General features: G+C 42.5%; 1 protein-coding gene and 1 long non-coding RNA gene across 2 annotated transcripts; one reads left to right on the plus strand and one right to left on the minus strand.

The window, feature by feature from the left end:
- Positions 1 to 7,727: 7,727 nt before the first annotated feature.
- sox14 (SRY-box transcription factor 14) lies at positions 7,728 to 9,037 on the minus strand. The gene has a single exon (XM_070960875.1). It carries the CDS (start codon positions 8,584 to 8,586, stop codon positions 7,870 to 7,872), a length of 717 nt encoding a protein of 238 aa, XP_070816976.1. The 5' UTR covers positions 8,587 to 9,037; the 3' UTR covers positions 7,728 to 7,869.
- Positions 9,038 to 10,745: 1,708 nt separating this feature from the next.
- Positions 10,746 to 16,932, plus strand: LOC139330742 (uncharacterized). The gene is made up of 3 exons (XR_011602147.1): positions 10,746 to 11,001; positions 16,313 to 16,381; positions 16,500 to 16,932. It is a non-coding gene; the product is annotated as an uncharacterized lncRNA (long non-coding RNA).
- The last annotated feature ends 329 nt before the right edge of the window (positions 16,933 to 17,261 follow it).

The raw sequence follows: 17,261 nt of genomic DNA on the forward strand, positions 1-17,261 counted from the left end.
AGCAAAACAAACCACAAGTTTGCTAATGCTGTGACTGTTAAGAGCAAAAACTAGTACAAGAACACTTCACTGACACATTCAGCATTTAACTTTCATTCACTTCTGATTTCCTCAAAATGTGTTTATGGTTGTAAACTAGATGTATATATAGAGAATTTGTATGAGGCGGGAAATCACAACTTTGATTCCTCACGTGGACTCAGAGAGTTGAAACCACCAGAAAAAGGATGAAATGTGATTTTATATATTTATAAATGTCGTATTTACATAAATTGTGCAGAATTTTAAAGCGAGGCTGTGCACATTTAGCTAAAGGGCCACAAACAGCAGTTATGAGATGCTACATGCTAATATGTATGTATACACACTGTATATATTCTGCATACACACATAGTTACAGTAACACAAGTAGAGAAGAGTCATTGTACTGACTCAGTACTGCAGTACCTGTGTAACGTCTGCTAACATTAGCCGCCATCAGCCAGTGGTCACAGCAGACCAGGTACAACTGCTCATTAATTCAACTCTTCACGAGTCGGAGGAACGTGTTATTTTCTTTCCAAAGTTTAAGTCTCAACGACCAAACCGACACATGAAAAGGTCTCACTGCAGTAACAGTTCTGGATGTTGTAAAATACTTGAGATTTTCATTAAACTGCTGATTTTTTTCCAGCATTTCACCCTTTTCTGCATGTGCTCCCATTAAAATTCGCAATTGTTTTTGGATTATTTTGTCAAACAAGTACCTGAAACTTGGATTAAATAACTTTTTTAATCGAGAAATGAAAGATATGCTAGTCAACTATCCCACATCCCTTCAAGAAATAGAGATTAATTTGAAGGTAATCATAAGTGTGAAAATTGCTGTTATCTTCTCACTATTCCTTTGACTGCTAACGGCCTGTCTGGCTCTGAAGTCGTTCCGGTAATAAATATTCATATACCTTTCAGGGTCTTTGTTATGTTGACTACCTTCCATCAGTCTGATCTGTTGTGGCAAGAGAAACACAAATGGAGAAAATAAATTAAGAAAAAAATCTAAGTAAATATATAAATAATGGTGACAATGAGTGAACGGGGGAAATGTGGAACATCAAAGGCTCCTCTATCTCTGCAGCATGTAAACAGTGCGTGCCTTCAGTGAGTGGAAGAGCCCTTTTTAATGATTCCATGGAAGATTGCCACATCGACAAGCATCCTGTAATAAATAAAATTAACAAACATTTCTGTAGGGTCTTTTCAAAGGGAAAGAGAGCCCAATGTTTTTTTTCAGATAAGTGGTCTATACATCCCCTGCTCCTTCCTGATTAGTCTAATCCAGTGAGAAGTGCGTGCAGGGTTTTGATTGAGTCAGCCGTCGAGGACCCCGAGGGGAACCCTCCTGATAAGTGCCTTTACCTTTCACCTCCAGAACCCCACGCACGTCGCTTCACCATATCCCACTCCCTCTAATCTCATTTGGCCCAGGAAGACATGCTCAGGCACAAGAAGCTACGATTAGCATCCTCTTTACCAAGGGATTCCACGGGCTTGGACTGCCAGTGCTGCCCTCGACCTGAGTCGCTGAAGGCACTAAATCAGCCAGGTAGCTCTGCGTGTGTGCGTGCGTGTGCGCTGCTGCATCCAGCCTTCATAAGTGTGTGTCTGACAACTTGATATTAGAAGGTGTGTTTCCTCTATTCACCCTCTTTGCGGTATATCAGCTCAAATATTCTTGATTGGCAGCCAAACTCTTATTTAAACTTTATTTTATGATACGAGCTCACCTTCAGGGAAGGAGCTGAGATTTTAGAAAATGTGCATATTTTTAAGAAATCACAATATTTCACATATTATTTGCTCATTTAAATGTTATAGTTTCTGTCATTAGGTCAGGTGGCAAAAACTAAATCCCTTTTAATTTACTGGGTCAAACAGCCACATTTTAGTGCTTTAAAACACGAGTAACGTGCGTGCAGGGATGTCATGTGAACTCCTCTTCATGTCATTAATGTGTAGAAATCAATGGAGCTGCAGCCGCGGTCAAATCTGATGCATGTAAGTGGAAGGTCAGCGCTCACATGGCGATCACCTGCTCTGGCCATAAATGAAGGAATTCACTCTGAGCTTTCTCAGATCTGATGAAATCCATCTTTCTATCCAGCTCTCTCCACACCACCATGTTGTGTTTGACTCTGCTGTGATTCGTCATTTCCTGTTTTTCCAGGTGGGGGTTTGTAAAGATCTGTTGAAGAGATGGTTGCGTTAAAGAAGCAAGCAGTGATTAAAGAAAGCGTCGTGTGAGCACATGAGCTCATGCTGTACAGTTAATAAATGCAATGCATGAAGATCTCTGCGCAGTTCAAACAGCTACACAAATAAATCACACATCACACCCAGCAGTGATCAGACAATCACCCCAAATATGTTAAAAATATCCCAAAAAACAACAGATCAATGCAATGAATTTTCTGAGGAAAACAGCTTTATTTATAGCGGCTGGTAGTCGTCACACTTTTTGATGCTGCCAACACGCTCAGAGCCTCAAACCTGACTTTCAGTAACCTCCTCCAATGATTCGAGCTCCTCATATTTCACAGCTGTATCTTCATCTGCAGCGTGGTCCAGTTTTTCTCTTCAGCTTTTTAATGAGGAGCAGCTGCTATGACACACTGACACACTGTGCACCAACAGGACGCTTGTCTAACTTCAACTCATCCAAAGAACCACTGACTACAGTGATTTCATGACGCCTCGAATCTGTGCAGCAGAAGTCTTATGTGTGTTAAAAAAAAAAAAAAAACAACAACTTGATAACTCAAGAAGCATCCGGAGTATTAACGAGCAAAGACAGCAACATAAAAAAACTCATTCATCCACATGATTTGATGTATGGGAAGTTTATGCTGCATGAAAATTCAGAGAGCGCATCAGCAACAAAGACGCCGCACAATAACTCAAAAGTATGAAACGTGCGTGCACACAAACACGCCTGTGACGGCTCACGCACCCACACGTACTGTAAATTATGACACACGTTTTAATGTATGGAAGGCGTCTGAGCAAGCAGGACATGCATAATAATAAATATGCATGAGAAAATCAAGCAGGCTGATAAGTGGTCACTGGTGGAGGAGTGTGATCACCAGCTCAGACGCTCTGAATCAGCAACTTCTCACACTGAAATACTGTCTATAAATTTAACAGACTGAGGGCAAAAAGCATAATGAGGCAGCTCGCCTCGTGGCCCTGCATGGAAAAAAAAGATCTTCCCTAAATGTGAAGACGTGCAGGATGTGTGGCAAGAACAACGGCTCCCAACCTGGAGGTCAGGACCCTCCAATGGGTCACCAGATAAATCAGAGGGGTCGCAAGATAAGATAAGAAAGAGCAAAATACAGAGTCGTAACACACGTAATTCCACTTTTATGACTTTTATTGAATGTGAATGGATAATTTTACCTCTTTGTGTCTCTAAAAACTATTAAAATCAAACAATACGAGCAGAGAGACGCACGCTCGCTGTGATGGGGGTCACCAGCAGACACTGCTTCACGTTAAGGGGTCGTTCGTTGTAAAGGTCGGAGCCATTAGTTAGGAAGACGTAGGGTCTCCTCGGTGAGGCGGGGGCCCCACGTGGCTCCTGATTTAATAAAAAAACTGGGAGTGACATCAAGCTGATGTCAGTGAGCGGTGTTACCCATTGACTTCAATGAGAGTCAGTAAGAATAAAAATGACAGTGAGAAGCGTTTCTTTATGTCCATGAGCACCACACAGACGTTGGATCAGATTTAATATGGGTCTTAAATTATAGGCCAGATCAAATAAATAAGAAATAAAATTTGGTGGGATTTTAATCAAAATGTTCCAAGAAGTGTGGAAGAAATGAAAATATTTAAATATTGAAAAAATGTGCAAGACTTGTGATTAATGTGTGCTCTTTAAAGCTAATGGATAAATTAGCTTTAGTGAAACAGAAATATTATATTTAATAATAAGATCATCCTTTAATTGTGGTCTGACTTTAATAGGTGAATAAGGGTCTGAGTTGCTTGAGCAGCAGACATCAGGCCTGAGAGCCGCAAACATCCAGTCAGTTTTGTTTTGAAGGAGAAGCTGCGCAAAGTCTGCAAACTGCGCTCAAAGTCCGGAAACTGCGCACAGTGAACTTTTCTGCGCCGGCTGATGGGCGCGCGTGCAGGCTGCTTCCAGGTGAAGCCTGCAGATGTTCTGCGTATCTGCGTCCGATGAACTCCACGGAATTGACCATACAGGCCCACGTGCGTGCGTGCGTGCGTGCGCGGCCGATAAATAAGAAAACGCCGCGCACTGTCTTTGTGTGTGTCGGGAGGAATAAAGTCTTGGTGTAAATCACTTTTCCGTCTGGCGCAGCACATTAAACGACCGTGGCATGATTCCTTTTCTCTCAGCTCATCCGTTCCCTTTCTTCTTTATCAGCTCGTTCACGATTTCATTTCTTTCAAATGAGAATTCAGGGACCCCCAAATTCAAGCCCCCGCGTCTTCAAACAACACAACTGTACGGTTTTACTTTTCCTCCCGTCAAAATGGTATCCCAGATTCAATTTTAGATAGACCAGGATTTAGCCAGTGATGATTTATTTTTTCTTCTTCTTCTTCTTCTTTTTTTTTTTGGTCTTTCGGAGACAATATTTAATATGCTGAAATGAGATCAGTTTTTTATCCCCCCCAAAATAATTTCTCCATATATATTTGTGTCGAATCTCGTGTCGAAACGAGCCCAAACAAACGCGTCTGTGAGAGACGAGCCCGCATTGAGCTTCTAATCATCCCTTTTCTCCGCCATCATCAGGAGAAGCAACAACAATGACACTGTCATCATCATCATCATCATCATCAGCATCATCATCAATACATTTTTTTTTTCTTCAACCTCTCCTCGAGGGGACTTTTCCCTTTTGATTTAGGAAATTAGTGCGCCTTAATACAAGCCCACATTCTCAACAGCCACTTATCAAACTGCAATTACTGGAGATGATTTCAGGGTAACATTAAAAGACAATAATGTAAATGACCCATGGCTTTTAATTAAAAATGTCTTGTCCCCCCCCCCCCCCACCCCCCCACGCCTCCTCCTTCCGCTGGTTCTGTTTCATCGTTTTACATTTTTTGGACTTAAAGTGTTGTGGAGGAGAAAGTAAAAGCGCAGCTCTGCTCGGTGTCCCCCTCCTCGTTGACTTTTATCACTAAATGAAGCATATAAATGACCTGAAAGCGCCGGCTGTCGCGTTAAATTAAATAAAATAAAGAACAATTATCCTCTGCCTTTTCTCTGATCTGGCGCTGAAAAGGAGTCCTGGAGAGATAAGGCAGATTGAATTCTCTCTGTTGTGCTCCAATAAAAACGTCAAGGGGGGAAGAGTTAAAGAGAGATTTAAAAGCCTCCCTATAATTTCAAATCATAATTTCCCTCCCATTATAGCTCTCAGATGCCGTTTAGCGTTAAGGTTATTTATTCCAGGGCGTTGTAACCACACTCAATTCCCGTGACTAAGTTGGATAATTACAGGTAGGGAGTGAATCGCAGCCGGAAAAACTTGAAGCAGCTTTAATAAAAACGGAGGAAATATTCTAAAGAAAATTGTCGCCGTGATGTGAAACAACAGTCACATATAAGAGGAGGCAGAGGAGGCTTGTTCGCCTCATTTTCATCATGAAAAAAAAATATATCCACGTCTGCTGTTACTCCTGAAAGTAATTATAATTGTCTAATTTCAAAGTTGAATTAGGATGCTTTAGGGGTTTGATGTAAAACTTCACATTCGGTTCAATGAAGTATCACCCTAATTTACAGCTGCAGATAAGAAGCGAGTCTGTCATAAAAATCTGCCCGTCCTCCTCCCTCCTCTTCCTCCCTCCCTTCCTCCCCAGGATTGAATTGCACCTTGGGCAATAGTGCAGAATCGTGAATCTTTAACTTCTCTCAGCATATGTTCCTGGCAGATAAGTAAACAATTTGGACGTGGAATGAAATTTTTAATTAATAGCAGAGTCGTCGAACACGAGGGCGCATAAGACCGCGTGCGCAAATCCTGCTCCGCGTGAGCAGATGGAGGGAAAAAACTGCGCTGAATTCACATTTAAATCTTTCAATTGGCGCATCGTGCCTCCTGTTTTCATGCAGTATTCTCTTAATGAGAGTGAGCCCGATGGTTTGCAGGTTCGCACAGGTTGAAACACGTGTGAGGGGCTGGGTGCTAATAGGCTTTAGCGGGCTTTTGGCTGCAGCGCCTTTTTTTAAGTAAACACACACGCAGAGATATTTAAACCGCACTGTAGTGTGGTGGGCTGCTGCACAGCCAGCCAGCGAGTTACAGGAGAAAAACACATCGCCCCACATTCAGCTTGTTCCATTAGTTAAACCTATAATTAAGAAGACTCCTTCCTTGAAGTGATTAAGCAGTCAGACAAGTCGGACGGGCGGAATCCCTCCGGGGAGGCCTCTCCTGAACTGTCAAACATCAAACATCACAACCGGTTCATCCCCGTGTCACAAAAACACCTTCACCGTGCTGAACATGTCTGAAACCTGTTCCAAACGAACAGAGAGCAGCAGCAGCAGCAGCAGAAGGGGAAGGAGAAGTAGCCAAACGCGGAGGCAATTAAGCCTCGCTGAGGAAATGATGAGAGCGCAGCAGCCTGACAGCTCCAAAAGACGCACAGCGAGGATCGATCCGCGAGGAGAGCATCGACTCTGCTCTCATTGTTCTACGAAAGGCGAGTTCCTTAATGTTCAGCACCATTGATCAGTCTGGGGTCAAGTTGGGTCTTGCACAAAATTCTCACATTTGTTTTTATTTTAAATAAAAAAGGTGTGACTTTCACTCGCGTTTTAGCGGATAATTATTTCCGTTTGGAGCGTTTATTAAATTACATTATTTGAACTTTTCAGTATTTTTTTTAACATTTAAAATCTATTTAATTAGGCCTTTATTCTGGCAGGTCGAGCTTCCCCGCGGCACCTACACAGAGTTCCACTATCTGAGCCATCTCAAGTACCCAATAAGCTACAAATACAGTCCATTGATAGCGTTGAAGACAGATTGTCTTTATTCGAAATGCCTTCGTTCAGCAGTGGAACAAAGAGCAGGAGGTATCAACCTTCTAGATACATTATCCTTTCCATAACATGACAGATTTTAAATTACCATCTTAGATGATAATACACATATAACTCCTTGAATTCAAATAGAAGTTATCCTCAAAAACAAAAACCAAAATATAAATGACGCGTGTGACTATATTAGCACTGAACCACAGGAAAAATGCAAAATAAAACATTTGGATGTGATGATTTTTTTTCTTTTTGTCATCATAAATAGACCGTCTGGTTTTATGTGCCAGTTTTTGATAAATATAAACAATATGACCCGTATGTAATCCAGCCTATAGGTCCTGATTTGACCCTATCCAGAACATCATAAAATTACGAGTGCCAAAATGTAGACTACTCAGGCCTATACAGGAAATAAGAACGCTAATTGTGCAAGCCAAATTTCAAAATAAAAGAGTACCCTATCAATAATCAACACAAATCAGCATATCAGCATTGAAATGTACACAATAAATAAAGTTAAAGGCCTCCTTTTCTGGCTGCCATAAACGTTATAACATTTACATTTCTTACAGTTCACAGGGCACCGTCCCTCACACCAAATCCCAGCTCCTCTGCTCAAGTCAGGAACTTGTTGGATTTCTGGAAAAGTTTGTTTTTCTTTTGTTTTTTCTTTTTTGCCATAACAAGTCCAAGGCAGTTAATACTGTTCATGCCTTTTAATGGGGCGCGCTGTCCATAATATATTTACATGCATTTCAGTATTCAAGTGAATAAAAAAAGAGTCTTGAGGGTTACATGGCAGTGGCGTGTGCGGATGAATATGGGTCTATCCCAGTCTTGGTCATACCTGGAAAAAGTATGTAGGCCACCGGGGGCTGTAAACTTGACGCTGACCAGGCTGTGCAGTTACACGGGACGACATAGCCCGGGTTTGTGGGCGACGGGTGGGTGTGGGTGTGCTGACTGGGGCACCCAAGGGTGCCGAACGCGCCGTTCTGGTATCCCAACGAGGACGCGTACGGCAAAGTGCTGGTGCTCAACGTGTGCGGCATCTCCGTCATCTTCTGGATGGCGCTGGAGCTGAACTGACTCGGGTCGAGGAAGGAGTACGGGGCGGACGTCGGCGGCAGAAACGCTCTGGCTTTCTCCGAGGGGCCCAAAAGAGAGTCCGCGGCCGACACGGGAAGTCCCTTCAAGTGATCGGTGTCCCCGAGGTAAGGCAAAGGGAAAACGTACCTGTCCTTCTTCAGCAGGTTTTTGGGCTTGCGCCTGGGTCTGTACTTGTAGTCGGGGTGCTCCTTCATGTGTTGAGCCCGCAGCCTCTTGGCCTCGTCGATGTAAGGTCTCTTCTCAGACTCTGAAAGCAGCTTCCACTCGGCGCCCAGTCTTTTGCTGATCTCCGAGTTGTGCATTTTGGGATTCTCCTGTGCCATTTTCCTCCGCTGGCCCCGGGACCAAACCATGAACGCGTTCATGGGTCTCTTGATATGATCAGCCGGCTTTGACATCTTTAAAAAGTGTGCTTTTATCCTCGGTGTTAATGACGAGGAAAAGTTCTTATCGGAAGGAAGGGAAACTATTCACCTGTCTAGATGCCAGATACCAGTCATGCCACGTCTGGGATGTTCGGGGTGCGGAAAAGAGCAAAAATCAAATAGAATCAAATAAAAATCCAGAGCCCGATCTGCTTTCCCACAGTTAAAACACTGACGCGCGCTCGTTCAAGTCCAGTTACAACTCTCTTTCAGACCTGCGGCAGGCAACACGGGAAAAAAATACATGCGAGATGCACACACGTAAAAAAATCCTCAAAGGTGAAAGCAATGTTACGCAGTCAGTTTGCAGGAGTCGTAAAAGTGTTATTTTTTCTGCGACGCGCTCTCCCTCTCTCTCTCTCTCTCTGAGGTTTGTCGTCAAGCACCTGGCTTGGAAATGAGCGGAAGAGCGTGAATACGAGCCAAAAGCGGTGAAGTTCAAAGGCTGGGCTGGTTTGGTTTCTGCACGCAATCTGACATAATCTGCAGGGCGTTCACTCACCAACCTGAGCGCCCAATCAGCACGAAGAGCGGCGATTAGAATACCTTCACCAAAAATATATGTACATTACAACATAAACAAAGAGCGGGTGTGTGTGGAAAAAATAAGGAAAGAGGGGTGGGTGTGTGTGTGTGTGTGTGTGTGTGTGTGTGTGTGTGTGTGGAGGGGGTAATACTCAGGATCCCTCCCTGATTCCATTTAATGTAATGAATCGCAACAAACATGGACCTTCAACCTCTCCACCAGTTAAAACCTGACTTCAATCCAGAGAGGTGACCACACCGTGCAGCCAATTTACAGGATACAGCAGCTTCACGCGGAAGTACAGAGGAGGACTTTTACGGGTCCTCCCAAAAATACATATAGAGTGCATACAGAGAGTCTGTATGTGGGGGGGAGGGGGGATACATTAGGGTACATTTTGAAAGTGTGGGAATGTGTAATAACAATAATAAAAAATAAACATTATTAATAATAATAATAATAATAATAATAATAATAATAATAATAATAATATCTTTAAAAAGGGCTCATCCCTTTCATTGCATATCAAAACGCAAACATGGCAGCCCCTCTGCACCTGCCGGGCTTCGGGGTCTTGCTCACGGACACTTCGGCAGGGCTTCAGCCCCGCAGTCATGGCGCCGGGTCAACCTGCAGCAGGTGTGACCTCTCCTGAACGTTCCCCTCCAAAGGTTGCCACAATTAACATCCAGCCCTGGGACTTCCTTCCTGTTGAAAGGGCCCGCCAAACAAACGCGGGCACGAACGCACGAACGCGGTTCGAGCTCGTGCGCGCCACCGATTGCTGAACCTATGGAAAAGCTCAAGTGTGACAGAATTACAAACAGCAAGAAAATATTACATCAACTGTAAAGGTTTGGAAAAGCGTGATTGTGAGGCGGTAATTGTTGCATTAGCCCGCATCAACGTGCCAGTGCGGTTTTAAGGAGGCCCGGTGATCGCTTCAAAACGCTCATTTCAATGGGGACCACTGCCTAATAGCCCTCGGGCTAATGTGCTTGATATATGATTCCTTCAGCTGTGATTATTAAACGAAGCGCAGACAGCTGATTTTTTTTATTTTTTTCTCACAGTCAGAATGCTGTGATTGGAGATACAATCCTGAGAGCCTCTCTGGTTAGTTACACCGCTAAGTAGATTTATTTAAGGCTGTCTTCGACCTATATAGCTATAGAAATTCATGAGCGCGCACACGCGGATGTAGTGGACCCCATCTTTTTGTAATTATCTTATTTTTCTCTGTGCGTGTGTGTGCATGACTTGCAAGATGATTTTAGTTTCTTTACATTATGCCCACATCACGCTGACTGCTAATGTCTCCAATATGCTGCATGATAAATACATAAAAATAAATAAAATACCACAGGAATGGTCAGACAAAAAAAACATTTCTCTACATTTATGGCTCATGAATTATCAGTGCCAACATTAACATTTAATTTTGTGCAAACTGAGAGAAATATTATCTCACGAAGGCCAAAATCACTTTATTTTTGGAGGCGAAATGAAAAGCAAAGCAGCTGATTTTTGCGCCTCTGATATTCTCATATTTCAGCACCATCTGCGTCTCTTTCTCACGCTCCCTCTCCGCTCCGCGTCTCCCCACACACGCATGCGTCAAACGGCAGCCTGGAACAAGAAGATTTCCATCAGATCTTTCTTTGCAAACCCTGAAATTATCGTTTGAAAAAAAAAAATGCCTGTTTTGGGAGAAAAATCCTCCTAACCCCGACCTGAGGAACAATGCAGCCCACAGCTGAGGACGCCCCCGACTTCTCTCAGCACAGCGCCGACCGGATGCCTGCAAAACCTCCTCAAATCCTCCCAATCTGCAGGCTGCGATGTTCATCAGGAACCGCGAGGTAGTGTCCTGCATGCTCGCTCTGTATTTCAGCCTATTTTGAAGTTTTAAATTGTGCTGTGCTATCTTTCACTGAACAGCGAATGCAATTTGATATGTAGCGTCGAGGCTGCCATACATCAGCAGCTTAGGCTTCATTTTGAGATCAATGAATTAGATAACGGGAAATTATTTTAGGGGCTGAGCCTCCTTCTCGCGAGGGAGAAGTCAACTATATTTCTTATTCAAAACCGGATTGTCTAATAAATGCACGCCTGAAAGTTCCCTCGACAATTTAAAGGGATAATGAGAAATGCAATAGGTTTTAATTTGTCAAGGACTGAGATGATTTTTTTTTCCATCGGCACTTTCTCCTCAGTTTTTCTCAAATATGATCGTTAGTGCACGAGGCAGTCTGAGATAGCAAAGAAAAATCAGACTTTAGAAATAAAGTGGTTGTGCTTTTAAACTTCTAAAACTGAAAACTTCTCTCCATCTCAAACTTCAGTCAAACGACTTGATTTTCAGAAAATCAGCGGAAAGAAATTTGGAAAAAGTGGAGAAAAAGAGTAAGAACGTAGTTAATAAAAACATAATATTTTTGTAAAAATATTTGATTGTTTTGGAAAAAAAACAGGCTGGAAACAAAAGGCTCAGTCTCAGCTGTTTGTGTCAATAACTACAAAACTGACGACTGATCAAAGTTTATTTTAACCAGCAGCTCAAACACACACAGACACGCGTTGGCGCGCGCCCGAGACACCACCCCCTCCACGCACACGCACCCACGCGCTCTCTCTCTCTCTCTCTCTCACACACACACACACACACACACACACACACACACACACACACACACACACACACACACACACACACACACACACACACAGCCAGGATTATCTAAGGACACATGTCCATCCATCTCGCCTTAAAAAGTGAATGGGGAGCGGCCTGACACACACAGAGCCTATTAGCCAACTTGGGCTCCCGCGGAGCGCATTGAGGTAAGCTCCCCCACCGGAACTGTCCATGGTGCTGAAGCCTAAGAGGTTTTCTTTACTGCACACTTGCGTCCTGCCTCAAAAACTCTTAAAAGCTAGGGTTGACATTTCAATGCCTTTTATTGTATTTCCATCCTATTTAGTGATGGTTCTCTGTAAAATATAAAATATTAGAAACTGAGACAACTCACATGGTCAACAACTTCCCTAACTTTTTTTTTTGGCAGCAGAATGTTTTCAGGCCTTTTTTAACAGTGTGGACAAACTGCTGTTAAACCACATTCAGAATAAATCAAAGCACCTCAAATGATCAGAAAACTTTTTTTTGTCAAAAGCCAAAATATGTCTATAACTGTCCTACTTTAAATTAGCCAACTGTGTTACATATATAGAAACATGTGTGTGTGTAACAAAATTACACACACACACACACACACACACACACACACACACACACACACACACACACACACACACACACACACACACACACACACAAGATGTGAAAAGGGAAAAAAAGACACACAAAGCAACAACAAACTCAGCTTTTGAGAGTTTTCCTGAATGTGTGTTCTGGTTGGAGGAGAGTTAAACTGGCAATAGTGCACCAGCAATTAGCCAGTGCTATTTACACTGTACCAGCAATTAGCCAGTGCTATTTACACTGTACCAGCAATTAGCCAGTGCTATTTACACTGTACCAGCAATTAGTCAGTGCTTCAATGATTCAACAATGAATGTAAATATTATCATCTCAACTATCTGGACCGAGTCCCCCTTGAAATTTTCAACCTACTATTAACTAACTCTGAATGAACTCCAACAGTCAAATAATTTAACTGCACAAACACACAAACACAGTTTTCACTTGTAATCATTTTCATCAATTTTAATTTCTGATCCATATGCAAACATTTCAGAGAGCAACATAAAATCCATTGTAATTGAGCAGAGTGGTGTAATCCGGATACTCACGTGAATCTGCACGTTTTCTATCTGCCTCATTTATATTTTCACATTAAAATACGTGTGTTCACGTTAAAGGCGTTTGAAATGGTACAAAACTGTACGAGTGTGAGTTGATTGTTGATAATTACATTTCCAATGTAAAACACAAAAAGGCAGATAGAGAAATTATTCTGAAACTGAAATCCAGCAGTCAACACGAGCGTTAATCTGGTGTAATGAGTGTTATGAGAGATGTGTTGCCAACGTGGGGCGTATGTTACAGAAAATAATCATATATATATCCGATCTTTGTGGAGACAATTTCCCATTAACAAAGAAAATTCAGACTTGAATAAAATCATTTAAAATGACTACACTTAAGCTGTTCTCGCCTTTTTCTGTGCAACAGTCGATAGAGCAGAGCAGGGCCGGAAAAAATGAACAAAGGTTCAAGGCATCAGGTAATAATGAAAGGATAGGGGCAATACTTCAAAGACCACGAGGTCCACATCACACAATTATACAATACAATTAGGATTAAAGGGGCAAAAGAGATAACAGGAGATAGGGATAAATTATCACAAAAGGAAAGATGTGACTCTCTCCTGACCTTCATTAAGAGAAAAAAAAAAAACTAATTTAGAGCTGGCCTTCTTTGCAGGGGGATTTCAGCCTTTCACATGAGACTGTGACTCACCAGATAAGATTCACCTTATGAGTAGAAATGAGAATCTGAACTACTAAACAATAACATGATATATAGTTTAAGAATTAAACAATGCGATACACACATATGTAAAAATCATACAATAAATACATTTCAGAGCTCAGTTCATTCAGAGAACAAGTTTATATACTTTGGAAAATAAAAAATGTCTACAGATGAGCATGTTTGACAGGCCAGGCCCTGCAGTTCCTCCTGCTCAAGCTTGATTCAAAGAGTAGAGACGTAACTTCGTCCATGTCCATCTTTGGAGTGATGACATGATTTCTGATGGCAGTATAAGATAACATGGTGTCTGAGTGGAGACAACCACTCAGAAGAAGCTCCAGTAAACTTCTTTTTGATTGTGATTTCGCTCTGTTGCCACAGCCTGTGATGAGGGCTAACCCTAACCCTATCTTCAGTAGAGCAGAGGGACCTGCAGACAGAGCATACGATGCCCTTAAATGGTATCACAACTGCGCTCTCATATTGGTTAATTGTCTTTTGTTTGGTGGTGGATGCCTCTGAGATGGATTTAGGGTTCCTCCTCTATAAAATGTCTTTCGAGGTCCAGAAGCTGCCTACCTTCCTCTGAATCAGCCACTGGGAGCTGCAGATGATGCAGGAGGTCCTGGAAGAATGGAAGCACTGGCTGTTAGAACCAAAACACCTTTGGACCGATCACAGGAACCTTCATCCAGACAGCAAAGGCCCAACGTGGACTCTCTTCTTCTGTAATCGTACACTGTCCAAGAATAAGAAATGTGATGTGTTCCTCTACCTGATCCACAACCATACAAATTCAGGTCCTCCAATGGGCCAATTCCTCCAACCTCACCTGCCATCCTGTTGTCTGCACACATTCATTGTCTGATGGTATTCAATGGAGGCAAGTGTCCAGACTTCTTCTGCCTCTGTCTGATGTGGAGCCACGATGTTCCCACATCCTCTGACATGCTGTCTGGTTTTTTTCAATCTGGAAGCCAGCACCCTCAATATCTCCGCCAAGGCTACCCACTGTTGTTCTGTTTAACTTTGTGCTGCCAGTGAAGAAACCCAACAGTCATCAATCACATCTTCTAATTACATCTTCTTGAGGACACTGTAAGCAATAGAGGCTGGTTCTGTTAAGTCTTCTGCTGGTTCTTGGGCTCTTCCATCAATCTTATCTCCCACATCTTTCCCCAGTCCAGCAGCCAGATGGGACCCTTCAACAAGGACTGTGAGGACACCCTCCAGGAATCTGCCACTTGGAGCAGCCAAGTCTACAATCTGAGTACTCCTCAACAACAATCTGAGTACTTTTACATCTTCCATGTATGTTCTCCATGTGATCTTCGCAGTGTTCCTGAGTTAAGAACCTCCACTTGTCCCCGGCCAGGGGAAAGAAGTGGACAGCACTTTGCCATTTGTCAGTGAGACTTGGAAAAGGCTCTCGTCCACGGTGCTTCTATGCCAGAGAACAATCAAGCAGGTTGGCAACAACATGGTCCACAGCTGAAGCTAAATCTATTCAGCAGAGATCTCCCAGGTTTTCAGCAGGACACCAAATGATTGTCCTTAAGGTCCTGCTACTGTCTGCTTGAACTGCCTGATTTTGCAAAAGTACCTTGACATCATTTCCCAAGCCTACACTGCCCCAGGCCTCATCGACTGTAAGTCCACCTGCAGCTGGGGCAGGGATTTGCTGCAGCTGCTTGGATGGTAGTCCTAAGGAATGCTCCCAGATCCATGGTTTCCCATCTTGGATGCAGATCCTATTACCTACTTCCACTGGAGTCCTCCTGAGCAACCATCAAACTGCTTGGAGAACGGTTCCTGTCGTGACTGTGCCAAGAAAATAAGGGTCAAAGGACTATCATATAAAAAGCTAGAGACCTCATTTGGCTCCAGCACATGGTTGTTTTTGTGGTGGCAGCACAGAACACACACTGACCGACAGTTTGATGCTGAGGAAAGACCTTGTCTGAGGGAAAGATGGAGTTCTTGACCTGAGTGACACGTCTGTCTCAAAACCCTGTTTGTGCTCATTACTTCACACAAAACTGGGCTCACCTTCTTGAGTTGATTTTATTTTAATAAATTCTGAAAATCCTATTTTATTTATTTATATATGAATCTGTTTCAAATTATAAATAAATTAAAAAGTTCTAATTTCTTTATGCCATACGAAGCTTGAGGTAAAATTCATTACTAAACACCATCATGGCTAACAAAATGAAGACGTAGATGCTAACCATCATTATATTGCGTTCTGTATTTGGGGAAATTCTCAAATGAAATAACTGTTCTTTTCAAGTAAAGCGTCCACGATAACACCTATGACACATTTATCCTCACTCACCACCTCATTAGCCTGAAGCTATATCTCATCAGTGTCTGAGGAGTGTGTGCCCAGCATTGACATTCAGGCTGCGTCTGTCCTTTTTAATTATTGGAAAAATACTTTCTAATAAACACAAGCCAGAAAATTGGGAAATATAATGTATTGATTAATTTGATTTGGTGGTTATATTAGTGGAGACTCTTTGAGTGGAGACTCAAAGAAATGTGGCATTTACTGGGCCAATAATCGACACAGAGCTCAACACAAAAACGTGTGAACATCCTCCACCTGTAGTCGTTTTTGTGAATGGTTTTCCTTTTATAAAACTTGTTTTAACCTCCCATCACAGGGCCGCCAGTATCTCCACCGAGTCTGCGACCTGAACCTCGAGGCATGATGCAGAGCTCCCGCGAGTCAGGTGATGAATCCAGAACTGAAACTGGAAATCAATGTTCCACAGAGCTCCTCTTCAATGTCTCAGGATTACACATATCAATCAGGCCCTCATGTTCCTTTCCTCCCTGTTTTCTTTACAGAATTTTCCTCCTGAATGACGAAGCGGGAGAAGCTTTGCTGGACAAACGGCGGCTTGTGAGGTCTGAGCTGGACTGTAGGTATTGTAAAATCAAAAACAGAGACAACCCAGATGTGAAGGAGAATGTAGAAGCTTTTGAAGCCCGACAGACTGACGGAGAAAAAAAAAAAAATACAATTCTCCAAATCTGTATCAGCGAATGATTAATTAATTTCCGTTGAATGATCTGTTCTAGCCTTGTGAGATATCAGTTTCCATTTCTTTTACACTTTTATAGAAGATCTCAAGAGACCGCCAGTTCAAAAGACGGTTCAATTTAGAGTTCCCACTGGAAATGGATTCAGAAAGTCTCTGCCATACGTTGGGCTTTGATGTGTTTTAACTGTCCTAATCTTACTGTTCGAGATGGGGAAAATAAATTCTGTTAATTTTTCCATTGTAAGTGCTCCTTTTTTTCCCGACTTCACACTACAGTTAAGATGCTTCACAGAAATACGCATGTCAAACTTTTTGGCTTGTTTGTTATAAACAGAGAATAAGGTTTGTACTGATCGTGATTCTGTCCCTGCAAAGAAAAGCTCTTCTTCTGTGTTACTGTTATCTTATAATTTCATAAAAACGGACCTTTCCCCTGAAAGATAAAGCTTTTGATTGGACCACAGAGCTTGACCTCCATCACGTCGGAGCCAGAAGGTGACTTGCTGTCAAAGAGTCAAAGAATCTGCTGCGGACCCGGCAGGTCATCTATTAAGGAAAGAAAAGA

This window comes from Chaetodon trifascialis, chromosome 4 (assembly GCF_039877785.1).
Source record: "Chaetodon trifascialis isolate fChaTrf1 chromosome 4, fChaTrf1.hap1, whole genome shotgun sequence".
Lineage (NCBI taxonomy): Eukaryota > Metazoa > Chordata > Actinopteri > Chaetodontiformes > Chaetodontidae > Chaetodon > Chaetodon trifascialis.